This window comes from Mirounga leonina, unplaced genomic scaffold (assembly GCF_011800145.1).
Source record: "Mirounga leonina isolate KUSES-001 unplaced genomic scaffold, KU_Mleo_1.0 Mir_357, whole genome shotgun sequence".
NCBI lineage: Eukaryota > Metazoa > Chordata > Mammalia > Carnivora > Phocidae > Mirounga > Mirounga leonina.
In genome coordinates, this window is record NW_023270702.1 from 11,025,170 (window position 1) to 11,047,978 (window position 22,809).

At 36.1% G+C, this 22,809-nt stretch overlaps 1 protein-coding gene across 1 annotated transcript in view; it reads right to left on the reverse strand.

The window, feature by feature from the left end:
- Positions 1–6,339: 6,339 nt before the first annotated feature.
- Positions 6,340–22,809, reverse strand: part of ZGRF1 (zinc finger GRF-type containing 1) — a 101,136-nt gene continuing 84,666 nt past the window's right edge. The window contains exons 25-30 of the mRNA XM_035030297.1: positions 19,740–19,867; positions 16,498–16,621; positions 8,267–8,443; positions 7,994–8,128; positions 7,031–7,292; positions 6,340–6,859 (exon numbers count right to left, since the gene is read on the reverse strand). Of these exons, the coding sequence (XP_034886188.1) occupies positions 6,702–6,859; positions 7,031–7,292; positions 7,994–8,128; positions 8,267–8,443; positions 16,498–16,621; positions 19,740–19,867 (984 nt within the window). The 3' untranslated portion in view covers positions 6,340–6,701. The remainder of the gene's footprint in view (positions 6,860–7,030; positions 7,293–7,993; positions 8,129–8,266; positions 8,444–16,497; positions 16,622–19,739; positions 19,868–22,809) is intronic.

Consider the following 22,809-nt stretch of genomic DNA (forward strand, 5'->3'; position numbering starts at 1 on the left):
CTAAAGACTAAAAAAAAAACCTATTCGATCTAATCAATAAATTTTGTAAAGCTGCAGAGTCCAAAAATCAGTAGTGTTTCTATACACTAATACTGTTTTCTGAAAAAAGCAACAAAGAAATTGATCTCACTTATTATAGTATCAAAAACAATGAAATACTTAGGAATATATTTAACTAAGGAGGTAAAGATCTCTACTCTGAAAAGTATGAGACATTGTTGAAAGAAATCAAAGAATAAATGGAAAGGCATCCCTTGTTCATAGTTTGGAAAAAATTAATATTGTCAAATGTCAAAACTTAGCTAAAGTCATCTATAGATTCAGTGCAACCTCTATCAAGATTCCAATGGCATTTTTTTTATCAAAGTAGAAAAAACACTCCTACAATTTAAATCTTTTTTTTTTAAAGATTTTATTTATTTGAGAGAGAGAGAGAATGAGAGAGAAAGCACATGAGAGGGGGGAGGGTCAGAGGGAGAAGCAGACTCCCCGCCGAGCAGGGAGCCTGATGCGGGACTCGATCCAGGGACTCCAGGATCATGACCTGAGCCGAAGGCAGTCACTTAACCAACTGAGCCACCCAGGCGCCCCACTCCTACAATTTATATGGAACCACAACAGACCCCAAATAGCCAAAGAATTCCTGAGAAAGAACCAAGCAGGAGGCATCACACTTCCTAATTTCAAGCTATACTATAAAGCTGTGGTCATCAAAACAGTATGGTACTGGCATAAAAACAGACAAGTAGACCAATGGAACAGAATCAAGAGCCCAGAAATAAACCCAAGCATCTACAGTCAATAAATGACAAGGAAGCAAAGAATACTGATAGAGAAGAGACAATCTCTTCAATAAGTGGCACTGGAATAACTGGATATTCATATATAAAAGAAAGAAACTGGATCCATATCTTACAACACTCATAAAAGTTAATTCAAGATGGATTAAAGACTTAAATGTAAGACCTGAAATCATAAAATCCTAGAAGAAAACATAGAAGTAAAGTCCCCTGACATGGACTTTGGTCATGATTTTTTGGATATGACACCTTAAAGTACAAGCAACAAAATAAAAAACGAGTGGGACTACACCAAACTAAAAAGCTTCTGCACAGCAAAAGGAATCATCAACAAAGTGAAAGGAATACTTACAGAATGGGAAAAAATATTTGCAAGTCATATATCTGATAAAGAGTTAACATTCAAAATGTATAAAGAACTCATACAACTCAGTAGCCACCAAACAAATAACCCAGTTTTAAAAATGGGAAAAAGACCTGAACAGACATTTCTTCAAAGACATATGAAAGGCCAAGAGGTACATGAAAAGATGTTGAACATCACTAGTCATTAGGGAAATGCAAATTAAAACCACAGTGAGATGTCACTTCATGCCTGTTAGAATGGCCATCATCAAAAAGATAACAAATGCCAGTGCGAATGTGGAGAAAAGAGAACCCTTGTGTACCATTGTTGGTAGGATTGTAAACTGGTGCAGCCACTATGGCAAACAGTATGGAGTTTCCTCAAAAACTTAAAAAAATAGAACTACAATATGATCCAGCAATTACACTTTTGGAAATATATCCAAAGGAAATGAAAACTCTAACTCAAAAAGGTATCTGCACCCCCATATTCATAGCAGTGTTATTTACAATAGCTTAGACATGGAAACAACCTAAGTGTCACTGATGGATGAATGGATAAGGAAGTTGCGGATGTGGAGCTTACTTAAAAAAAGAGAAGTTGTGATTGATCTATATATCTATCTACCTATAGATCTATCTATATACTCAGCCATAAAAAATGAGAAAACCCTACCATTCGTGACAACATGGATGGACCGTGAAGGCATAATGCTAAGTAAAGTAAGTCAGAGAAAGACAAATACTGTATGAGCTCACTTATATGTGGCATATTTTTTAAAGATTTTTTTTTAAAATTGAGAGAGAGAGTGAGAACACAAGCAGGGGGAGGGGCAGGGGGAGAGGGAGAAGGAGCAGCAGACTCCCTGCTGAGCAGGGAGCCCATCATAGGATTCGATTCCAGGACCCTGGGATCATGACCTGAGCCGAAGGCAGACACTTAACTGGCTGAGCCATCCAGGCACCCCATACATGGCATATTAAAAACCAAAAAAACAGGGGCGCCTGGGTGGCTCAGTTGTTAAGCATTTGCCTTCGGCTCAGGTCATGATCTCAGGGTCCTGGGATCGAGCCCCGCATCGGGCTCCCTGCTCGGCGGGAACCCTGCTTCTCCCTCTCCCACTCCCCCTGCTTGTGTTCCCTCTCTAGCTGTCTCTCTGTCAAATAAATAAATAAAATCTTTAAAAAAAAAACAAAAAAAAACCCCCAAAAAACAATCTCCTAGAAAAAGAGATTGGACTTGTGATTACTAGAGGTGGAGGGTAAAGGGAGAAGGAATCAGAGGAAGGTGATCAAAAGGTACAGAGTTCCAGTGATACCATAAATAAGTACTAGGGATGTAATGTACAACAGGATGACTACAGCTAATACTGCTGTATGATATACAGGAAAGTTAAGATAATAAATCCCAAGAGTTCTCATCACAAGGAAAATGTTTTCCTTTTTTTCCTTTCCTTTTATTGTATCTATATAAGAAGATGGACATTAGCTTAACCTACTGTGGTAATTCATTTCACAATATATGTAAATCAAAGCAACATGCTGTTCCTTAAACTTATGCAGTGATGCATGTCAATTATTTCTCAGTAAAACTGGGGGGCAAAAGAGTAGTATAGATAAGTGAATTGTAGGGTACCTGGGTGCTCAGGCAGTTAAGCACTGCCTTCAGCTCAGGTCGTGATCCTGGGGTCCTGGGATGACGGCCCGCATTTGGCTTCCTGCTCAGTGGGGAGTTTGCTACTCCCTCTGCCCCTTCCCTGGCTGGTGCACTCTCTCCCCAGCCGCCCCCCCCCTTGCAAAAACAAATAAAATCTTAAAAAAAAAAGTGAACTGTAGTTATTTTCAGAATGGAATATCAAATGGAAATGAGAATATTAAAAACTACCAATATTCAAGGGCGCCTGGGTGGCTCAGTTGGTTAAGCGACTGCCTTCGGCTCAGGTCATGATCCTGGAGTCCCGGGATCGAGTCCCGCATCGGGCTCCCTGCTCGGCGGGGAGTCTGCCTCACCCTCTGACCCTCCCCCCTCTCATGTGCTCTCTCTCTCTCAAATAAATGAATAAATAAAATCTTTAAAAAAAAAAACAAACTACCAATATTCAAAACATGTGAATGAATCTCACGAGAATATTTAATAAATCAGATGTAAAAGCATAATGTGATTCCATTTATATAAAGTTGAAAAGTCTGCACATGATAACACACATTACAATTTTCTGTTTTCACAAGTTAGGATATCCTGAGGATGACAGTGTAGTAGCAGTGAGGGAACACGAAGGGGCTTCCTCGATGTTGATTATGTTCTACGATCTGAGTGCTGGTTACAAAGATGTAATCACTTTGTAAAAATTCACTTAGCTGTATACTTGTAATTTATGCACTTTTCTATATGTGTGTATTAAAAAATACTTCAAAATTTAAAAATTTAAAATTTATTATATAGTCTATATGTCAATAGCTACCATGTGAATAAATGCACAGGATAAAGACTAGAAGGACATGAGCCAAAGGTAGTCTTTCACTTATTCATTTGTTCATTCATCCAACAGATACTTATTGAGCACCTGCTATACCAGGTACGGTGCTGGGTAGTGGCCATGGCCAGGTACTGGGCACTGCTATCTCCAGGAGTGAATTTCTAGTGTTTTTTTCTTCTTCTTTTTGTATTTCTAAAAAGTTTTATTGTGAATATGTATTTACTTATAAAATAACAGGACATTATATATATTCATTTTTAAAAGATTGATAGAAGGACAAGAACCACATGATCCTCTCAATAGATGCAGAAAAAGCATTTGACAAAGTACAGCATCCTTTCTTGATTACAACTCTTCACAGTGTAGGGATAGAGGGTACATACCTCAATATCATAAAAGCCATCTATGAAAAACCCACAGCGAATATCATTCTCAATAGGGAAACACTGAGAGCTTTTCCCCTAAAGTCAGGAACACGGCAGGGATGTCCACTCTCACCACTGTTGTACAACATAGTACTAGAAGTCCTAGCCTCAGCCATCAGACAACAAAAAGAAATCAAAGTCATCTGAATCGGCAAAGAAGAAGTCAAACTCACTTTTTGCAGATGACATGATATTCTATGTGGAAAACGCAAAAGACCTCACCCCAAAATTGCTAGAACTCATACAGGAATTCAGCAATGTGGCAGACTATAAAATCTATGCACAGAAATCAGTGGCATTTCTATACATCAATGAGACAGAAGAAAGAGAAATTAAGGAGTTGATCCCATTTAAAATTGCACCAAAAACCATAAGATACCTAGGAATAAATCTAAACAAAGAGGCAAAGAATCTATACTCAGAAAACTATAGAATACTCATGAAAGAAATTGAGGAAGATACAAAGAAATGGAAAAACATTCCATGCTCATGGATTGGAAGAACAAATATTGTTAAAATGTCAATGCTACCTAGAGCAATCTACACATTCAATGCAATCCCTATCAAAATACCATCAACTTCTTTCCACAGAACTGGAACAAATAATCCTAAAATTTGTATGGAACCAGAAAAGACCCCGAATAGCCAAAGGAATGTTGAAAAAAAACCCAAAACTGGTGGCATCACAATCCCAGACTTCAAGCTCCATTACAAAGCTTTGATCATCAAGACAGTATGGTACTGGCACAAAAACAGACACATAGATCAATGGAACAGAATAGAAAATTCAGAAATGGGCCCTTAACTCTATGGTCAACTAATCTTCGACAAAGCAGGAAAGAATGTCCAATGGAAAAAAGTCTCTTCAACAAATGGTGTTGGGAAAATTGGACAGCCACATGCAGAAGAATGAAACTAGACCATTTCCTTACACCATACACAAAAACAGACTCAAAATGGATGAAAGACCTAAATGTGAGACAGGAATCCATCAAAATCCTAGAGGAGAACACAGGCAGCAACCTCTTCGACCTCGGCCGCAGCAACTTCTTGCTAGAAACATCACCAAAGGCAAGGGAAGCAAGGGCAAAAATGAACTATTAGGACTTCATCAAGATAAAAAGCTTTTGCACAGCAAAGGAAACAGTCAACAAAACCAAAGGACAACCTACAGAATGGGAGAAGATATTTGCAAATAACATATCAGATAAAGGGCTAGTATCCAAAATCTATAAAGAACCCATCAAACTCAACACCCAAAGAACAAATAATCCAGTCAAGAAATGGGCAGAAGACATGAATAGACATTTCTCCAAAGAAGACATCCAAATGGCCAACAGACACATGAAAAAGTGCTCAACATTAATCGGCATCAGGGGAATACAAATCAAAACCACAGTGAGATACCACCTCACACTAGTCAGAATGGCTAAAATTAACAAGTCAGGAAACAACAGATGTTGGCAAGGATGCGGAGAAAGGGGAACCCTCCTACACTGTTGGTGGGAATGCAAACTGGTGCAGCCATTCTGGAAAACAATATGGAGGTTCCTCAAAAAGTTGAAAATAGAGCTACTCTATGACCCAGCAATTGCACTACTTGGTATTTATCCCAAAGATACAAATGTAGGGATCCAAAGGGGCACCTGCACCCCAATGTTTATAGCAGCGATGTCCACAATAGCCAAACTATGGAAAGAGCCCAGATGTCCATTGACAGGTGAATGGATAAAGAAGATATGGTATATATATATATATATACAACGGAATATTATGCAGCCATCAAAAAAATAAAATCTTGCCATTTGCAGCAACATGGATGGAACTAGAGGGTATTATGCTAAGTGAAATAAGTCAGTCAGAGAAAGACAATTATCATGTGATCTCACTGATATGTAGAATTTAAGAAACAAGGCAGAAGATCATAGGGGAAGAGAGGAAAAATGAAACAAGATGAAACCAGAAAGGGACACAAACCATAAGAGGCTCTTAATCATAGGAAACAAACTGAGGGTTGCTGGACGGGAAGGATGGGGTAACTGGGTGAGGTGATGGACATTGGGGAGGGTGTGTTTTAATGAGCACTGGGTATTATAGAAGACTGATGAATCACAGACCTGTACCCCTGAAACAAAAAATACATTATATATTAAAAAAAATAGTAAAAAAAATTAAGAAAAAATGAATTAAAAAAAAGATTCTGATAGATCTATGGTTCAGAAAGGAGTGCATTGATATAATTGTGTAGCCATGTTGTAATAGATGAGTTTTTGAGATACTTTTTTTTTTTATCACTTCTTGGCCTTTTGGCTAAGATCAAGTGTTGAGATATTTACTTATTTTTGAAGTAACACTGGTATTCCCCAGAAAGCCTTTTCCATGCCCTTTGTAAAATGTATCCCTTTAGCAAACAGTAGCCATAATTTTTAGAAAAAAGTGTATTTTTATTAGTAAGATTTTATATTACCTTCAACATCTGCCTATCTAAATGTAAGTATGTATATTTTTTTTGAAGAGCAAATTTTTTATATGTGGTTATTTAATGTTATTTAAATACTTTAAAGGTTTTTTCAATAATAAGGCTTTAGGGTAATTAAAAAATATAAAAAATGTATAGTGTAAAATGAATTTGAATTTATATAAATACAAATTATCTATACCACGTCTTTTTGTGAATGAGATTTATCTTTAGATTTATCCTTTTCATTCTTTTTCTTCTGTTTTTCCTCTGCTTGTTTTTCAAAATAATCTTTAAGAAGATGGTTCAGCTGTGGTTCATACTGGCTTGCATGTTGTAATCCATCTTCCCTTCCTTAAAAAGATACAAAACATGAGACAACAGTATTTCATAGTGATCCCCTACTATTTTAGTCATCTCCCACAGTGGCAAATCCAGAGCTGTTCCTACCTGAACCACTTCAAGCACTAACTCAAAAGTCAGTTTCAATTCAAAATGCTTGAATTAAACATATTTTTACCTTACCTTCACAGTGTTGGATCACACGTCCCCAGAGTCGATTTTTCCGCAAACAGGATAAATTTCCCACGATCAATAAATGCCTCCTTCCTCTGGTCAATGCAACATTCATTCTTTTTTCTGAATCAATAAATCCTACTTGTCTTGTTCTTACACAGGACAGAATAATGATCTCCTTTTCAGCTCCCTGAAAAGCATCTACTGTGGATACATGCACAGCTTTAATATCAGGATGGTCAAAGTCCACGGCACTGAGTAAATGACAAAGCTATGCAGGAAAGAGGAAAGAGATCATACAGGGTAGGGACTATGAAGAACTTAAGACCTGAACCAATTCATAGCAGCCATTTTTATTTAACTGGTAGTGGATAATTTTCATTTTCATTTTCTTTTTTATGACTCACAAAGATTTGGTAGATAGTTTCTAAAATGATACATAAATAACTAGAGGACAATATAAATTAGGAAACAAAATCAAAAGTGATGATTTATCTATTGCTGGAGAATTCATCTGGATATGCTAATTCAGAGTTGATAAATAATAAAACAGATGAAAAATATTTTTTAAAAAAAGCAAAAACTAGTTAGAAGTAATTGGCTTATGCGTACATTAATATCTGGTATCTATCTTTGATTAATAAAATGAAATGATAATGAAAGTACATTTTGGAAAACAAAGATTGAATCCCATCTGTCTCAAAACACAAAGCATACACTGTATTTTCTTCCCTCTAATTTGTTTATTTGCATTTTTGCCCTAACAGCTGTAAACTGAATTTAATTAAACCTTGTTAGGTTTACATTTAATTATACAGAAAAAAAGCCAGACCAGACAAAAATCAGAATTTTTTTAATGTTAACTATACTCCCAAAAGTTTTTTAAGCACCAAACCAAACCACTACAAATGTAATATCAAATATTACAACATAAAATTATAATATTTAAGTATCATAACATGTAATACAAACCTTGTACATCTGGGATTTGTATAATGTTATCACCCCAATCATAGAGCCCGCTATTCCACTTGCAATCAGTGATTGAATCAGCTTGAGTGTAAAAGCAGCTTCTGCCACATTATGAAAGCTGTTATCTCTTTCAATCTGGAATAAGAAACAGATCCTAAATTATATTTCCCAGAAAGGCTATGGAAAAACCAAGAAAACCATATAAACAACAACAATAAAATTAAACCCGGAAACTAAACCATGCTGACTCTCATTAACATTAATGTCATTTACCTGTTCCAGTCCTTTAACGTTATAGAAACACAGGGTTGGGAGCCATTCCAATAAAGGGCTCCTCTCTGTTTCTGAAATGCCATTCATGAGGTTTCCTTCATAAAACAGATCATTAGAGATAGCACTGATTGCAGGGTGACAACGGTATTGGGTTCTCAACAGAACTGGCTTATGCCCCTAAGAAATTTAAATGCAGAAAAATAAAAAATTAAACCATTTTTTTTCTTAGGGAAAAAAATATTTTAAAATTTAAAAGTATCACCATATTGTGCTCTCAGTAAATGAATTACAACCATGAAATAGATTATAAATAGATTGTAAATGAATTACAAACATGAAATAGACTATAAATAAAATTTTTCTAATTACTAAAAATATTTTCATGGTAAACTATTATTATACCACAAAATTATAAAATATAAAACAGGTCAAATCTTCAAATTATTATCTAATAAGTTTGGCACCTAACATTATGCTTTCAGAATCTATGCAGAGTTGGCTTGACACTAAATTGAAAGGGAATCTTCAAAAAAAATTAGAAAGTGTTGTTGATAACTCATTTATTAATTTTCCCCCTTGGGCACAAGCCATCTTTCATTTTGAATCTTCAAAGAAGTTTCCAATTTTGTTAGTGCATCATAAAATCCACATTCCATCTACTTCAGGGCTTTTCTGGAACATGTTCTTTCTTTGCAAAATGTTCTGTAGGACTGTCTGAACATTTTAAATAACTACAAGTTACTCTAATAAAAGCACATAGTAAAAGGCAGGATTAATGATCACATAGACAAGGTATTTTTTATGGGAGAAAAACAGTAAGTAAAAAACCAATCCTCAATACTAATTAGGGCATAAGTTTGTGGATGAGTCTAAGTCAGTGGGCATTTGAAATCTCTGACAAAAATACACAATATGCTCAAAGTACAAAAATGCTCAAAGGCTCTGGGGCACCATGCTGGCTCAGCAGATGGAGCATGTGACTCTTAATCTTGGGGTTGTGAGTTCAAGCCCCAGGTTGGTTGTGGAGCCTACTTTAAAAAAAAAAAAAAATGCTCAAAGGACCATGATTTAGTACTAGAAAAAATGTTAGAGAAATGACTAAATTATAGTATATCCACATTACGTATTTGGTGATAAAACATATTTATGACAACAGTGATGATTACAAAGCTAGTTAGTAACACAGGGAAATGATTTATTATAATGCAAAGTTTTAAAAAAAAGGCAGGATAGAAACTATATGGTATGATCTCAATTTTGTAAAAAATATATATATTTTTTCCAGCTTTATTGTGATATTATTGACACATAACATTGTATAAGTTGAAGGTGTACCAGGAGTTGATTTGATACACTTATATATTACAAACTGATTATCACCACAGCATTAGCTAACAGATCTATCACATCACATAGTTACCACATCCTTTTTATAGTAAGAATATTTAACATATACTCTCCTGGCAATTTTCAAATATGTAATATAGTATTATTAACTATAATCACCATGCTGTTAATTAGATCCCCAGAACTTATTCATCCTATAACCAGAAATTTGTACCCTTTGACATCTCCCTTTTCCTACCTCTCTACCTCCCAGTTCCTGGTAACCACAATTCTACTCTTTGTACGAGGTCAGCTTTTTTAGATTCTATATACAAGCGATATATACTATTTGTCTCTCTCGGATTTATTTCACTTAGCGTAATGCTGTCAAGGTACATCCATGTTGTTGCAAATGGCAAGATTTCCCTCTTTTTTATGGCTGCATATTCCAATGTGTGTGTGAGCGCACATGCGTGTGTGCACATATCAAATATACATATTTTTATAGTTTATATATATACATATATTTGATATAAGCATATACCCCAAAGATAAAAGCTGGAAGGAACAATACTAAAATATTACAAAGGATTTTCTCTTGGGGGCAGTGAAGTTATTATAGATTTTTTTTTTTTTTTTTTACCTTTTAGTTTTATGTAGTTTCCACACTTTCTATCATGATTAGTAGATATTATTTTTATTTCTTTTAATTAATTCTGAACTAGTTCAAATATACAGAAAAGCAAAGAAAATATAATACTCATGTATGTACCACACAGATCTGACATTAGTATTTAGTCATTGTTGCTTCAGATCTCTTTTTTTTTTTTTTAAGATTTTATTTATTTGCGAGAGAGAATGAGAGACAGAGAGCATGAGAGGGAGGAGGGTTAGAGGGAGAAGCAGACTCCCTGCTGAGCAGGGAGCCCGATGTGGGACTCGATCCCAGGACTCCAGGATCATGACCTGAGCCGAAGGCAGTTGCTTAACCAACTGAGCCACCCAGGCGCCCCAGATCTCTCTTAAGACATAAAATGTGACATATCCAGATACAGCCCCCACCTCATCTATTTCCTCTGCCACCTTCTCCAGAAATAGCTCCAAACTAAATGTATCTTATGGCATTCCCATGCAAGTTCTATATGTTTACTACAGAGGCATGTATCTATGATTAATACATATTATTTGTTATGCTTTTGAAATTCACATAAATTGTATTTTACACTATGTAACCCTCTGCACCTTGCTTCTCTCAATATCCACTATGTTTATGAGAACTGTCTATATGGATCAAGTGAATTCACCTTAACTGTTTTATATATTCCATTTTGTAAATTCTATTCCATTTTATTCTGTGAATAAATCACTTTTAAGTCCTTTATTTGCCCTTTTAAAATTCCCTCTAAAAATCTACTCATATTTTAAAAGTCATCAACAACAAATAAGTGAAAGAGCAAAGAGCATAACAGCATGCATAGTATGCTAGCATTTGTTAAAAGGGGGAAAATATTTTATGTATTTGCTTACACTGGCATAAATTATCACTAGAAGGATACAAGAAAAAGATGACAGTTGCTTTGAGGGAGAGAAACTGAGTGGTTGGGGGACAGGAGTGGAAGGTGTCACTCTACTTTTTCGTTCCTCTTAAATTCAAATTCTGAATCATGTGACTATGTTACCTATTGAAAAATGTTTTAAGAACCTAAAGAATTTTTTTAATTAAGATATTTTAAAAGCCACTGGAAAGGTCTGATTCAAAAGAATCTGGACACTGACATTATGGAAGGGGTAGAAAGTTATGCAATTCAATTCAGTTACAATTAAAAGCTCAAGACAATGAAGCTTGAGTCCTCACAAAATTGAGTACAACTCAACTCAAAACTCAAATCAACTTGAAACTCAGTTTAAGGGGAAACTTCTGAAGAAAGTAGAATAAAACTGCCTTGGAGAATCCATTCTCTAATATCTAAAGGAACAACAAAATACTAAAATAACAAAATATTAAAAACAGCAAAGAAAAAATTCAGTAGCCATGCAACAAAGAAAGGTTTATAGCCAACCCAATGTCATAAACTTTAAAAAAGTACTTGTCACCAAGAAAGAAACAAAATTTTAAGTGGAAGGGAGAAATACAGTACAGATCTTCCTTGACTTATGATGGGGTAGCATCCTGATAAACCCATCATAAGTTGAAAATATTGTAAGTCAAAATGTATTTAATACAATCCTAAAGAAACAAACTAATTTTCTAAATAGTAACATTAAAGAATAAACTAAAAGCAGCAAAGAACAAATAGGATTTCTTCATAAAACTCACTGTAACCTAACTCAAAACTCTATGCAACTTCCAACTCAACGTAAGAGGAACAGTAGTAGAAAAGGCTTCACAGGTAATGAGGATGAAATTAAAGTAACATAAATGGAAGACAGATGAAGATACCCAATATAAGAATAACTGGGGGACCTCTGTTTTAGACTGAATGTGTCCCCCACCCAATTCCTATGTTGCAGCCCTAAACCCCAAAGTGATGGTATTTGGAGGTGGGGCCTTTGGAAGGTAATTAGTTTTGGTGAGGTCATGAGGATGAGGTCCTCATGATAAGATTAGTCTCCTTATACGAAGAGGAAGAGGCCAGAGTTTTCTCTCCACCATGTGAGGATATAGCCAAGAAGAGAGTTCTTATCAGGAACCAAATCTGAAGGTACCTTGACCTTGGCCTTCCCAGCCTCCAGAACTGTGAGAAATAAATCTGTTGGTTAAGCCATCCAATATGTGGTATTTTGTTATAGCAGGCTGCACAGACAAGCTACTGATAGAGAATTCCACAGGTAGAAAAAAAGCTTTCCTGAAACAAAGAAAGAAAAGAATCTCCACTTTGAGAGAACTTATATTACAGAATAATTAGTTACAGAAAGCTCCACACTGAGATATACTGTAGTAAATTTATCAATTTTAAGGTTATAAAAAGAGTTCTTGCATCCAGGTAGAAAACATAAATCATTACAAGGGGAAAATAATCAGGCTGGCCCTAAAATTCATAGTAATAGCAACAATTCAATAAGCCAAGGGGCCATTTACATTTAAAGGCAATAGACATTTGAAACAAAAGAACTCAGGAAAGTAGGCATCTATGAGCCATTCTTGAAAAAAAATGATGATGAAGTCCAAGGTACCCAGATGAATGAAGTACTGAATCTTTTAAATATAGAACTGATTCTAAATAACTGTACAAATTATGATTGTAGAACAAAAAGAATAATGATGTAACTAACAACAATAGGAATATGGGAAGGGATAAGAAAAGGGGGGAAAGCATGAGAGCACTAATATCTCTACCTTTCAGAGCAAAGAAATCAATCCATCTGTCTAAAATCTGTTAGAGGATCTTTTAGGAAAAAACATTTCTTATGGGTAAAGAAATATTTATTTGAAATTTCATCATTTCTAGTTTCATTTCAGTTTTTCTCCTCTCTTAAGAAAGTACAGATTATTGAAAGTTCAAACAGCAAGATAACCCCTTAAATGCAATTTAAACTAGCAAGAATGGGGGTGCCTGGGAGGCTCAGTTGGTTAAGTGTTTGCCTTCAGCTCAAGTCCCAGGGTCCTGGATCATGTCCCACATCGGGCTCCTTGCTCAGCAGGGGGTCTGCTTTTCCCTCTCCCTCTGTCCCTCCCCCAGCTTGTGCACGTGCTCTTGCTCACTCTCACTCTAATAAATAAATAAAATCTTTAAAAGGAATAAACTAGCACCAATGAAAAAATAAATTAATAATAATAAATAAGCTAGCAACAATGATAAAATTTTTCTTTTGGCAACAGATTTTCTATAATTCTTTTGGCTATAATATTTTAATCTTCTGCTTATAAAAACAGCTTGATTTAGATTATTGCATCAAAATAATAGTAATAATAAACAGGCAAGCAAATTGTGGTATATACATACAATGAAGTATTATTCAGCCATAAAAAAGTAATTAAATCATATAGACCAATGGAATAGAATGGAGGGCTCAGAAATAAACCTGCACATAGTCAACTGATTTTTGACAAGGGTGCCAAAACCATTCAAGGACAGTTTTTTCAACAAATGGTGCTGGGAAAACAGGGTATCTGCATGGAAAAGAAAAAAGTTGGTCTGTACATTATACCATATACAAAAATTAACTCAAAATGGATCAAGGAATTAAATGTAAGAGCCAAAACTATAAAACCCTTAGAAGAAAACATTGGGGGAAATCTGTATGATACTGGACTGGGCAACAATTTCATGGCTATGACACCAAAAGCAAAAGCAACATAAGAAAAAATAGATAAATTGGACTTCATCAAAATTACAAACTTTTGTGCATCTAAGGATACTGTCAAGGGGCACCTGGGTGGCTCAGTTGGTTAGGCATCCAACTCTTGATTTTGGCTCAGGTTATGATCTCAGGGTCGTGAGACTGTGCCCCATGTCAAGCTCTGCACTGGCCTGGAGCCTGCTTAAGATTCTTTCTCCCTCTGCCCAACCCACCACTTGCTCATGTGAGCACTTATCTGTCTCAAAAAAAGAAAAAAAAAAAAAGATACTGTCAAGAAAACAAAAGACTACCTAAGAATGGAAGAAAGTATTTGTAAATGATGTATCTGATAAGGGTTTAATATCCAGAAAATATAAAGAACACATACAACTCAACATCAAAAAACCAAACATCCCAATTCAAAATTGGGCAAAACACTTGAATAAGCATTTTTCCAAAGTGCTTTAAGCACATGAAAAAATGCTCAATGTCATTAGTCATTAGGGAAACCATAATGAGATACCTAATTCACACTCACTAGGAGAGCTATTATTAAAAAAACTCAAAAAAACAAATATTGGTGAAGATGTGGAGAAACTGGAATATTTTGTTGACAAATTGCTGTTGGGAATGTAAATGGTGCAGCTGATACGGACAACAGTTTGGTGGTTCCTCAAAAAGTTAAACATAAAATTATCAAGGATGTGGAGAAAAGAGAACCCTCTTGCACTCTTAGTGGGGATGCAAACTGGTGCAGCCACCCTGAAAACCATATGGAGGTTCCTCAGAAAGTTAAAAATAGAACTACCGTATGATGCAGGGTATTTGCACTTCCGAGTCTTTACCCCAAAAATACAAGAACACTAATTCAAAGGCATATATGCACCCCGATGTTTATAGCAGCACTATCTACAATAACCAAATTGTGAAAACGGCCCAAGTGTCCATCAACTGATGAATGGATGAAGAAAATTTGGTATATATACATATATACAATGCAGTATTATTACTCAGCCATAAAAAAAGAATGAAATGTTGCCATTTGCAATGACATGGATGGAGCTAGAGAGTATAGTGTTAAGCAAAATAAGTCAGTCAGAAAAAGATAAATACCATAGGATTTCACTTATATGTGGAATTTAAGAAACAAGACAAGTAAAGGGAAAAAAGAGCAGGGGAGGGAACCAAGAAACAGACTCTTAACTACTGATAACAAACTGATGGCTACTAGAGGGGAGGTTGGTAGGGGGATGAGTTAAATAGGTAATGGGGATTAAGGAGAGCACGTGTTGTGAGAAGCACCCAGTGTTGTATGGAAGTACTGAGTTATTATATTGTACACCTGAATTTTAACAAACTGGAATTTGAATAAAAACTTAAAAACAAAAAAGAGAATGGATTAAAAAAACCCATAAAAGCATTATATAACCCAGTAGTAGCACTTCTGGGTGTATAATCAAAAGAACTGAAAGCAAAGACTTGAACAGGTATTTGTATACCAATGTTCATAGCACCATTATTCACAATAGCTGAAAGATAGAAACAACCCAAATATCCATCCATAGATGAGTGGATAAATAAAATGGGGTATTACACACAATGGAATGTTATTTGGCTTTAACAAGGAATGAAATTCTGACACATACTACAACATGGATGAACCCTGAATGTATTATGCTAAGTAAATAAGCCAAACACAAAAGGACAAATACTGTAGGATTCTACTTATATAAAGCACTTAGAGTAGGCAAATTCATAGAGGAAGAAAGTAGAACAGAGGTTATCAGCTCAGGAAAAAAGCATATTAAACAATGGGTACAAAGTTTCTGTTGGGATAATGAAAAAGTTCTAGAAATGAGTAGGGTGATAGCTGCACTACATTGTGAATGTACTTTTAAAAAAACGTAATATAGCACTGACATATGCTACAGTGTGGATGAACCTCAAAAACACTGTGCTAAGTGACAGAAGCCAGGCACAAAAGGTCAATATTGTATAGATTCCAAGTTGTATGATATGAAAGTTGTAAACTGTATGATATAAAATCTCCTGAACAGATAAATCTATACAGACTGAAAACAAACTGGTGGCCAGGGCTGGAGGAAGGAGGGAATGGAGAATAACCGCTCAACAGGTATGGCGTTTTATTTTGGGGTGATAAAAATGTTTTGAAACTAGAGAGGGGTCGTTACACAGTACTGTGAATGTACTAAATGCCACTGACTTATTCACTTTAAAATGGTTAATTTTATGGTGAATTAGTTACCTCAACTTAAAAATATATTAATAATTAATTGAAAAAATTCTTTTAAATGTGAAGTAGTACCCTACAACAGCTCTACAATAGGGGACAGGGATAATAGAGACATTATAGAGTTTTTTAAACTTTGGAGCAAAAGCAATGTATTTACTACCCATTACTAAAGTACATGGGGGAAATATTCATTTTATAAAAAGGCATTTAAATTAAATTAATTTAAATTATCTTTAAGAGGGGTACTTTCTAAACAATTCCAGTTAAAATTATTTTAGGGCATAGAGTAGTTCTAATATTTTCATTTTCTATCAATCTACATAGTGTATAATCAATAAATGATAATTCTGTATGAATTTAGCAGTAGTACCATTAAGCAAAGCCGATCAAAAAGAGTTTGTTCCAATCCATTTTCATGAGCTGCATCAGAACCCTGAATAGTAGGAGGAAGCTGTTTGGGATCTCCAACAAGAATCAGCTTTTCACACTCAAACCTAAAAACAGAATTCCAAAAGTTAATCTAAGCAACAACAACAACAAAAAGCATGCATTCACATCACTTGTTGCACTGTTTTGTTTTTTAAAATTTATTTATTTGATAAAGAGAGAAAAAGCAGGGGTAGGGGAGCAGAGGGAGAGAGTGAGAGAAACTTAAGCAGACTCCTCGCTGAGCCCGGAGCCCAATGGGGCTCAACGGGGCTCGACGGGGCTTGATCTTATGACCCTGAAATCATGACCCTGAGCCTAAACCAAGAGTCAGAGGATTAACAAACTGTGCCACCCAGGTACCCCTTATTGCACTATTTTCTAGCATGTATTTCAAAGAACTGGAATACCACAGAGTTCTGGGAACTAGGGCACCTAGCTGGCTCAGTCAGTAGAGCATGCGATTCTTGATCTCTGGGCTGTGAGTTCAAGTCCCACACTGGGTACAGAGATTACTTGAAAATAAAAAATCTTAAAAAAAAAGTTCTGGGGCGCCTGGGTGGCTCAGTTGGTTAAGCGACTGCCTTCGGCTCAGGTCATGATCCTGGAGTCCCGCATCGGGCTCCCTGCTCGGCAGGGAGTCTGCTTCTCCCTCTCACCCTCCCCCCTCTCATGTGCTCTCTCTCATTCTCTCTCTCTCAAATAAATAAATAAAATCTTTAAAAAAAAAAAAAAGTTCTGGTAACTAACAAGGCTTAATAATGTTAATAAATGTATTAAAGGGATTTGAAGTTATTCAGTAAAAAATCCTTTACAACTTTTTTCCACATAAAATTTGCTAAATGTCTACCTGCCTCTGCATGGAATTAGCATTTTGCAGAACACATTTTGAGAAACAATGACTTTTAAATTTTGTAAGCTCAGAGGCTTTCTTAGAAGTCATTTGGCTTAGGGCGCCTGGGTGGCTCAGTTGGTTAAGCGACTGCCTTCGACTCAGGTCATGATCCCGGAGTCCCGGGATCGAGTCCCACATCAGGCTCCCTGCTCGGCGGGGAGTCTGCTTCTCCCTCTAACCCTTCCCCCTCTTGTGCTCTCTCTCTCACTCTCTCTCTCTAATAAATAAATTAAAAAAAAAAAAAAAAGAAGTCATTTGGCTTAAACTCTTATTTTAGAGGTGAAGTAAATTAGGCTCCTGGGGGCTAAATGTCTTTCTAAATAGAGGTAGGATATCATGGGAAAATGTCCAGTTTTTGTAGAAAAATCTATAGTGGAACCTTTAATCTAGTTGAGAAATCTGCAAGGTCCTAGGAGAATCCTAGCACTAGAGTTATCAAGGCTTTAAAAATTATGTAATCTGGGGTGCCTGGGTGGCTCAGTCAGAAAAGTGTCTGACTCTTGATTTCGGCTCAGGTCCTCATCTTGGGGTCCCGGGATCAAGCCCTGTGTGGGTCTCCGTGCTCGAGCCCTGTGTGGGTCTCCGTGCTCAACAGGGAGTCTGCTCTCTTCCTCTCCTTCCCCTGCCCCCACTTGTGTTCTCTCTCTCTCAAATAATCTTTAAAAAAAATTATGTGATCTACCACCAGGGAAATACAAATCAAAACTATAATGAGATACCACCTCATACTCGTTAGAATGGCTAAAATCAACACAAGAAACAACTGGATTGGTGAGGATGTGGAGAAAGAAGAACCCTCATGCACTGTTTGTGGGAATGCAAACTAGTACAGCCACTGTGGAAAACAGTATGGAGGCTCCTCAAAAAATCAAAAATAGAACTACCCTACGATCTAGCAATTGCACTACTGGTTATTCACCCAAAGAATGCAAAAACACTAATTCAAAAGGGGGGGAAATCGGAGGGGGAGATGAACCATGAGAGACTATGGACTCTGAGAAACAAACTGAGGGTTCTGGATGGGAGGGGGGTGGGGGGATGGGTTAGCCTGGTGATGGGTATTAAAGAGGGCACGTTCTGCATGGAGCACTGCGTGTTATATGCAAACAATGAATCGTGGAACACTACATCAAAAACTAATGATGTAATGTAGGGTGATTAACATAACATAATAAAAAAAAAAAGAAATACTCTTCCAAAAAAAAAAAACAAAACACTAATTCAAAGGGGTAATGCACCCTTATGTTTGTAGCAGCATTATTTATAATAGCCAAGATATGGAAGCTGCCCAAGTGTCCATTAACTGATGAATGAATAAAGAAGAAGTGGTATATATATATACAATGGAATATTATTCAGCCATAAAAAAGAATGAAATCTTGCCATTTGCAATGATATAGATGGAGCTAGAGAGTACAATCCTAAGAAAAGTAAATCAGTCAGAGAAAGACAAATACCATATGATTTCACTCATATGTGGAATTTAAGAAATAAAATACACAAAGGAAAAAATAAGAGACAAATCAAGAAACAGACTTTCAATTAGAGAAAACAAACTAATGGTTACCAGAGGGAGGCTGGGGGGGGTGTTAAATAGGTGATGGGGATTAAGGAGGACACTTGTGATGAGCACAGGGTGAAGTATAGAAGCGCTGAATCACTATATTGTACACCTAAAACTAATGTAACACTATGTTAACTAACTGGAATTAAAATTAAAACTTAAAAAAAAAAATTATGTGATCCAAATATCTCAACTGTGATCTAACAAAATTTTGACACATTAACCAACCCCCCTAAATTTTCCTCTGCATTCTCTTATTTATTTATTTTTTAATTATTATGTTGTTAATCACCATACATTACATCATTAGTTTTTGATGTAGTGCTCCATGATTCATTGTTGGCGTATAACACCCAGTGCTCCATGCAGAACATGCCCTCTTTAATACCCATCACCAGGCTAACCCATCCCCCCCACCCCCTCCCCTCTAGAACCCTTAGTTTGTTTCTCAGAGTCCATAGTCTCTCATGGTTCGTCTCCCCCTCCAATTTTCCCCCCTTCATTTTTCCCCTCCTGCTATCTTCTTCTTCTTTTTCTTTTTCTTTTTTTTAACATATAATGTATTATTTGTTTCAGAGGTACAGGTCTCTGCATTCTTTTAAATAATCAGTTTAGTATCTAAATTGCTAAGAATACTCACAAAAGTTTGGTAAGAGTTTGAAGTGCAAAATTATTTGAAATAATTGTGATATCTGAGTGCTTTTCAGAAAAGAAATTTTTAGGTTACCTTGCAATAGGAAGGAGAGAGGCCGGTTCAGTTATTTGACTACACTCATCCAGCACTACTACAGGAAATTTAAGATCATTCATGCATGGGAATGGGCAGGCTGCACAGGTAACTCCAACTACTCGCACCTTTAGTACAACAAGAATGTTATTAATTAACAACCTTTTGAGAAAATAAGATAATGTATTTACCAAAGAACTTGTAAATCTAAAATCAGAAATGAGCTGTCCTAATTACTGGCAATCAGGAATAACAGGTCACTTTATCTCCACATTTTTATTATTTCCACGTAGGAAATGGAAATCACAGAACATAGGCTACTTAAGCCACAAGTCCCTTAATAAGAACAAATAAAAGGCACAGTTTGATATTCACAAGGAAGGTATTATATTATCAGGGATTTAAAAAATATTAATGATGACATCAATATTTTATCCTTCTAAACAAAGCTGGATAAACGCAACATGCATTATTATCAACACAGGCCACAATTCTCCACAAAGAACAGTGAATATGCTATAAACTGTATTTTGCTTAACCTTCAATCACACTAGGATTTTGACTTATTTAAGAAAGTAAAGAATACTATTTCTAAACAACAGTAAATTAAAGTGTACTTGTGGCCTGTAAGCATATTTGAATCTTATAATTCTCAAATATTATAGCAGAATACCATTATTCTCAAGGCAAAAAGCCTGATAAAAAAGCTAATATTTAATCTCTGGAACTAAACATAAACAAGAGGAAAATCACTGAATTTTCTAATTAGATGTGTTCAATTGCCCTAGTAGTCTAATAGCTACAGACATACACACACACTCACATATATATACACACATACGCATACACGATTTTTTTTCTCTCCTAACAATCTGAAGTATAATTCCACTTTTTGGTAGCAAGGGCAGTCCACACAAACAGACCATATCTTTTGTCAACAAATGTGACTGACAAAAATATGCTTTACAAATTAAATACTGCCTCCATAGAGCCTGTGAAACAAGAAATATATACATTAATAATAACATTCATCACGTGTAACAGCCCTCTGTCAGTTTCCTTTTGTTAAAAACAAAAATCACAAAGCCACATTTATATTAGAAACTCCACACTTTTTGAATATTCAGCTCTTTTAAAATGATCCAGCAGAAGACACCACTGTAGTAAAATACACTGCTCATGGTACCACTCTCAAATATCATTCATTATTTAATTTCTGGGATTCTGGAAATTCAGCCATAAAAAAGAATGAAATCTTGCCATTTGCAATGATATAGATGGAGCTAGAGAGTACAATCCTAAGAAAAGTAAATCAGTCAGAGAAAGACAACCTTAGAATGAGAACCCGAAAGTTATGAACCAGGAAGAAGTTTTTTTAAAAGAAATAGCTAGGGGCGGGAGCCTGTGTAGCTCAGTTGGTTAAGCAACTGCCTTCGGCTCAGGTCATGATCCTGGGGTCCTGGGACTGAGCCCCACATTGGGCTCCCTGCTCGGCGGGAAGCCTGCTTCTCCCTCTCCCACTCCCCCTGCTTGTGTTCCCTCTCTCACTCTCTCTCTGTCCATTAAAAAAGAAATAGCTAGGAGCGCCTGGGTGGCTCAGTCGTTCAGCGTCTGCCTTTGGCTCGGGTCATGATCCTAGGATGGAGCCCTGCATCGGGCTCCCTGCTCCGCGGGAAGCCAGCTTCTCCCTCTCCCACTCCCCCTGCTTGTGTTCCTGCTCTCACTATCTCTCTCTGTCAAATAAATAAATCTTAAAAAAAATAAATATAATAGCTAATACAAAAACATAAAGAACTAAGCTTTCTTTAAAATATTATATGAGTATCTACTAATTTGTCATCATATTGCTAAGATTCTAACCCCAGAAGATATTTTATTATTGATCTAGGAAATAGCAATTAACTATGAAGCATTTTTAAAATTTAATTCTATTGTAAAGACATGTCACTTTAGAAATGTGTTAGCTCTGAATGCCTAATTGGACCTTGGAAATTTGTTAGACAAAACTTTTTAAAAAATGTTCCCTTTAAAAGAGTTTTCATTTGGGGCGCCTGGGCGACTCAGTCAGTTGAGCATCTGACTCTTGGTTTCAGCTCAGGTCATGATCAAGCCCTGATCCAGCTCCAAGCTCTGTAGGGAGGCTGCCTGAAGATTCTCTCCCTCTACCCCTCCCCTCACATGCATGTGCATGCACACACACATTCACTCACTCTCTCTCTTTAAAATAAATAAGTAATTTAAAAAAATAAATAAAAGAGTTTTCATTTGTGAACAGATAATACCAATGAACAATAGATTATGCTATCTGGGCTTTCACTTGGAAAATAATAATAATAAAAAAAGAAAATTATCAAAGAAATCATTAACAATTATTCTTACATATCAATATTATGTTGGATAAGTGAGTAAAATGGTAAGTAATTTACATAAATGACTAATTTGCATTAATTGAACACAGTCAAACTAAGCCCTTCTGGATTTAGTTGGGGAGAAGAAAGTAGAGTTAACTCTATAACTCAAAATAATAGAAAGCTAGTCTGAAACCTGAGGACTTCTGTAATCAAAACTTGTAGATTGGTTATTATTTCCAATTGCTCTCTCTCTCCCTGTAAGAGTATTACACATCCACATTCTTTGCCATGTGACTTTGCAGTACTTCTCACCAGAGAAGTAGGGGGAGTGTATTTCCCTGTCCCACTAAATATTAGGCATGGCCATATGACTTTTTGCAGCAAATGGAATATTAGCAGACATGACATGAACAAAAGCTTTAAATGTATTTGTGTGATCTAGGCTTCCTTCTTGCACTTCTGCCATCTGTCAGGAGAAGACCATCATGCCATAAGCAAATGTTCTCAGAGTGAGAGATCTGAACCATAGCCTCAAGCTGGGCCGTGCCAACTGATCTTTAGAGTCATAAGTTTGTTGTCTTAAAGTATTGAGATGTTTGTTAAGCAGCAATATTTCTGAAAATAGCTACATAATATGGGGATCCAAGTATGTTGATTTTTCCAAATCTCTTGCAGAAAGTAACCAATGTCCACATAGTCCAAGAAGTCAAGAACCCTCT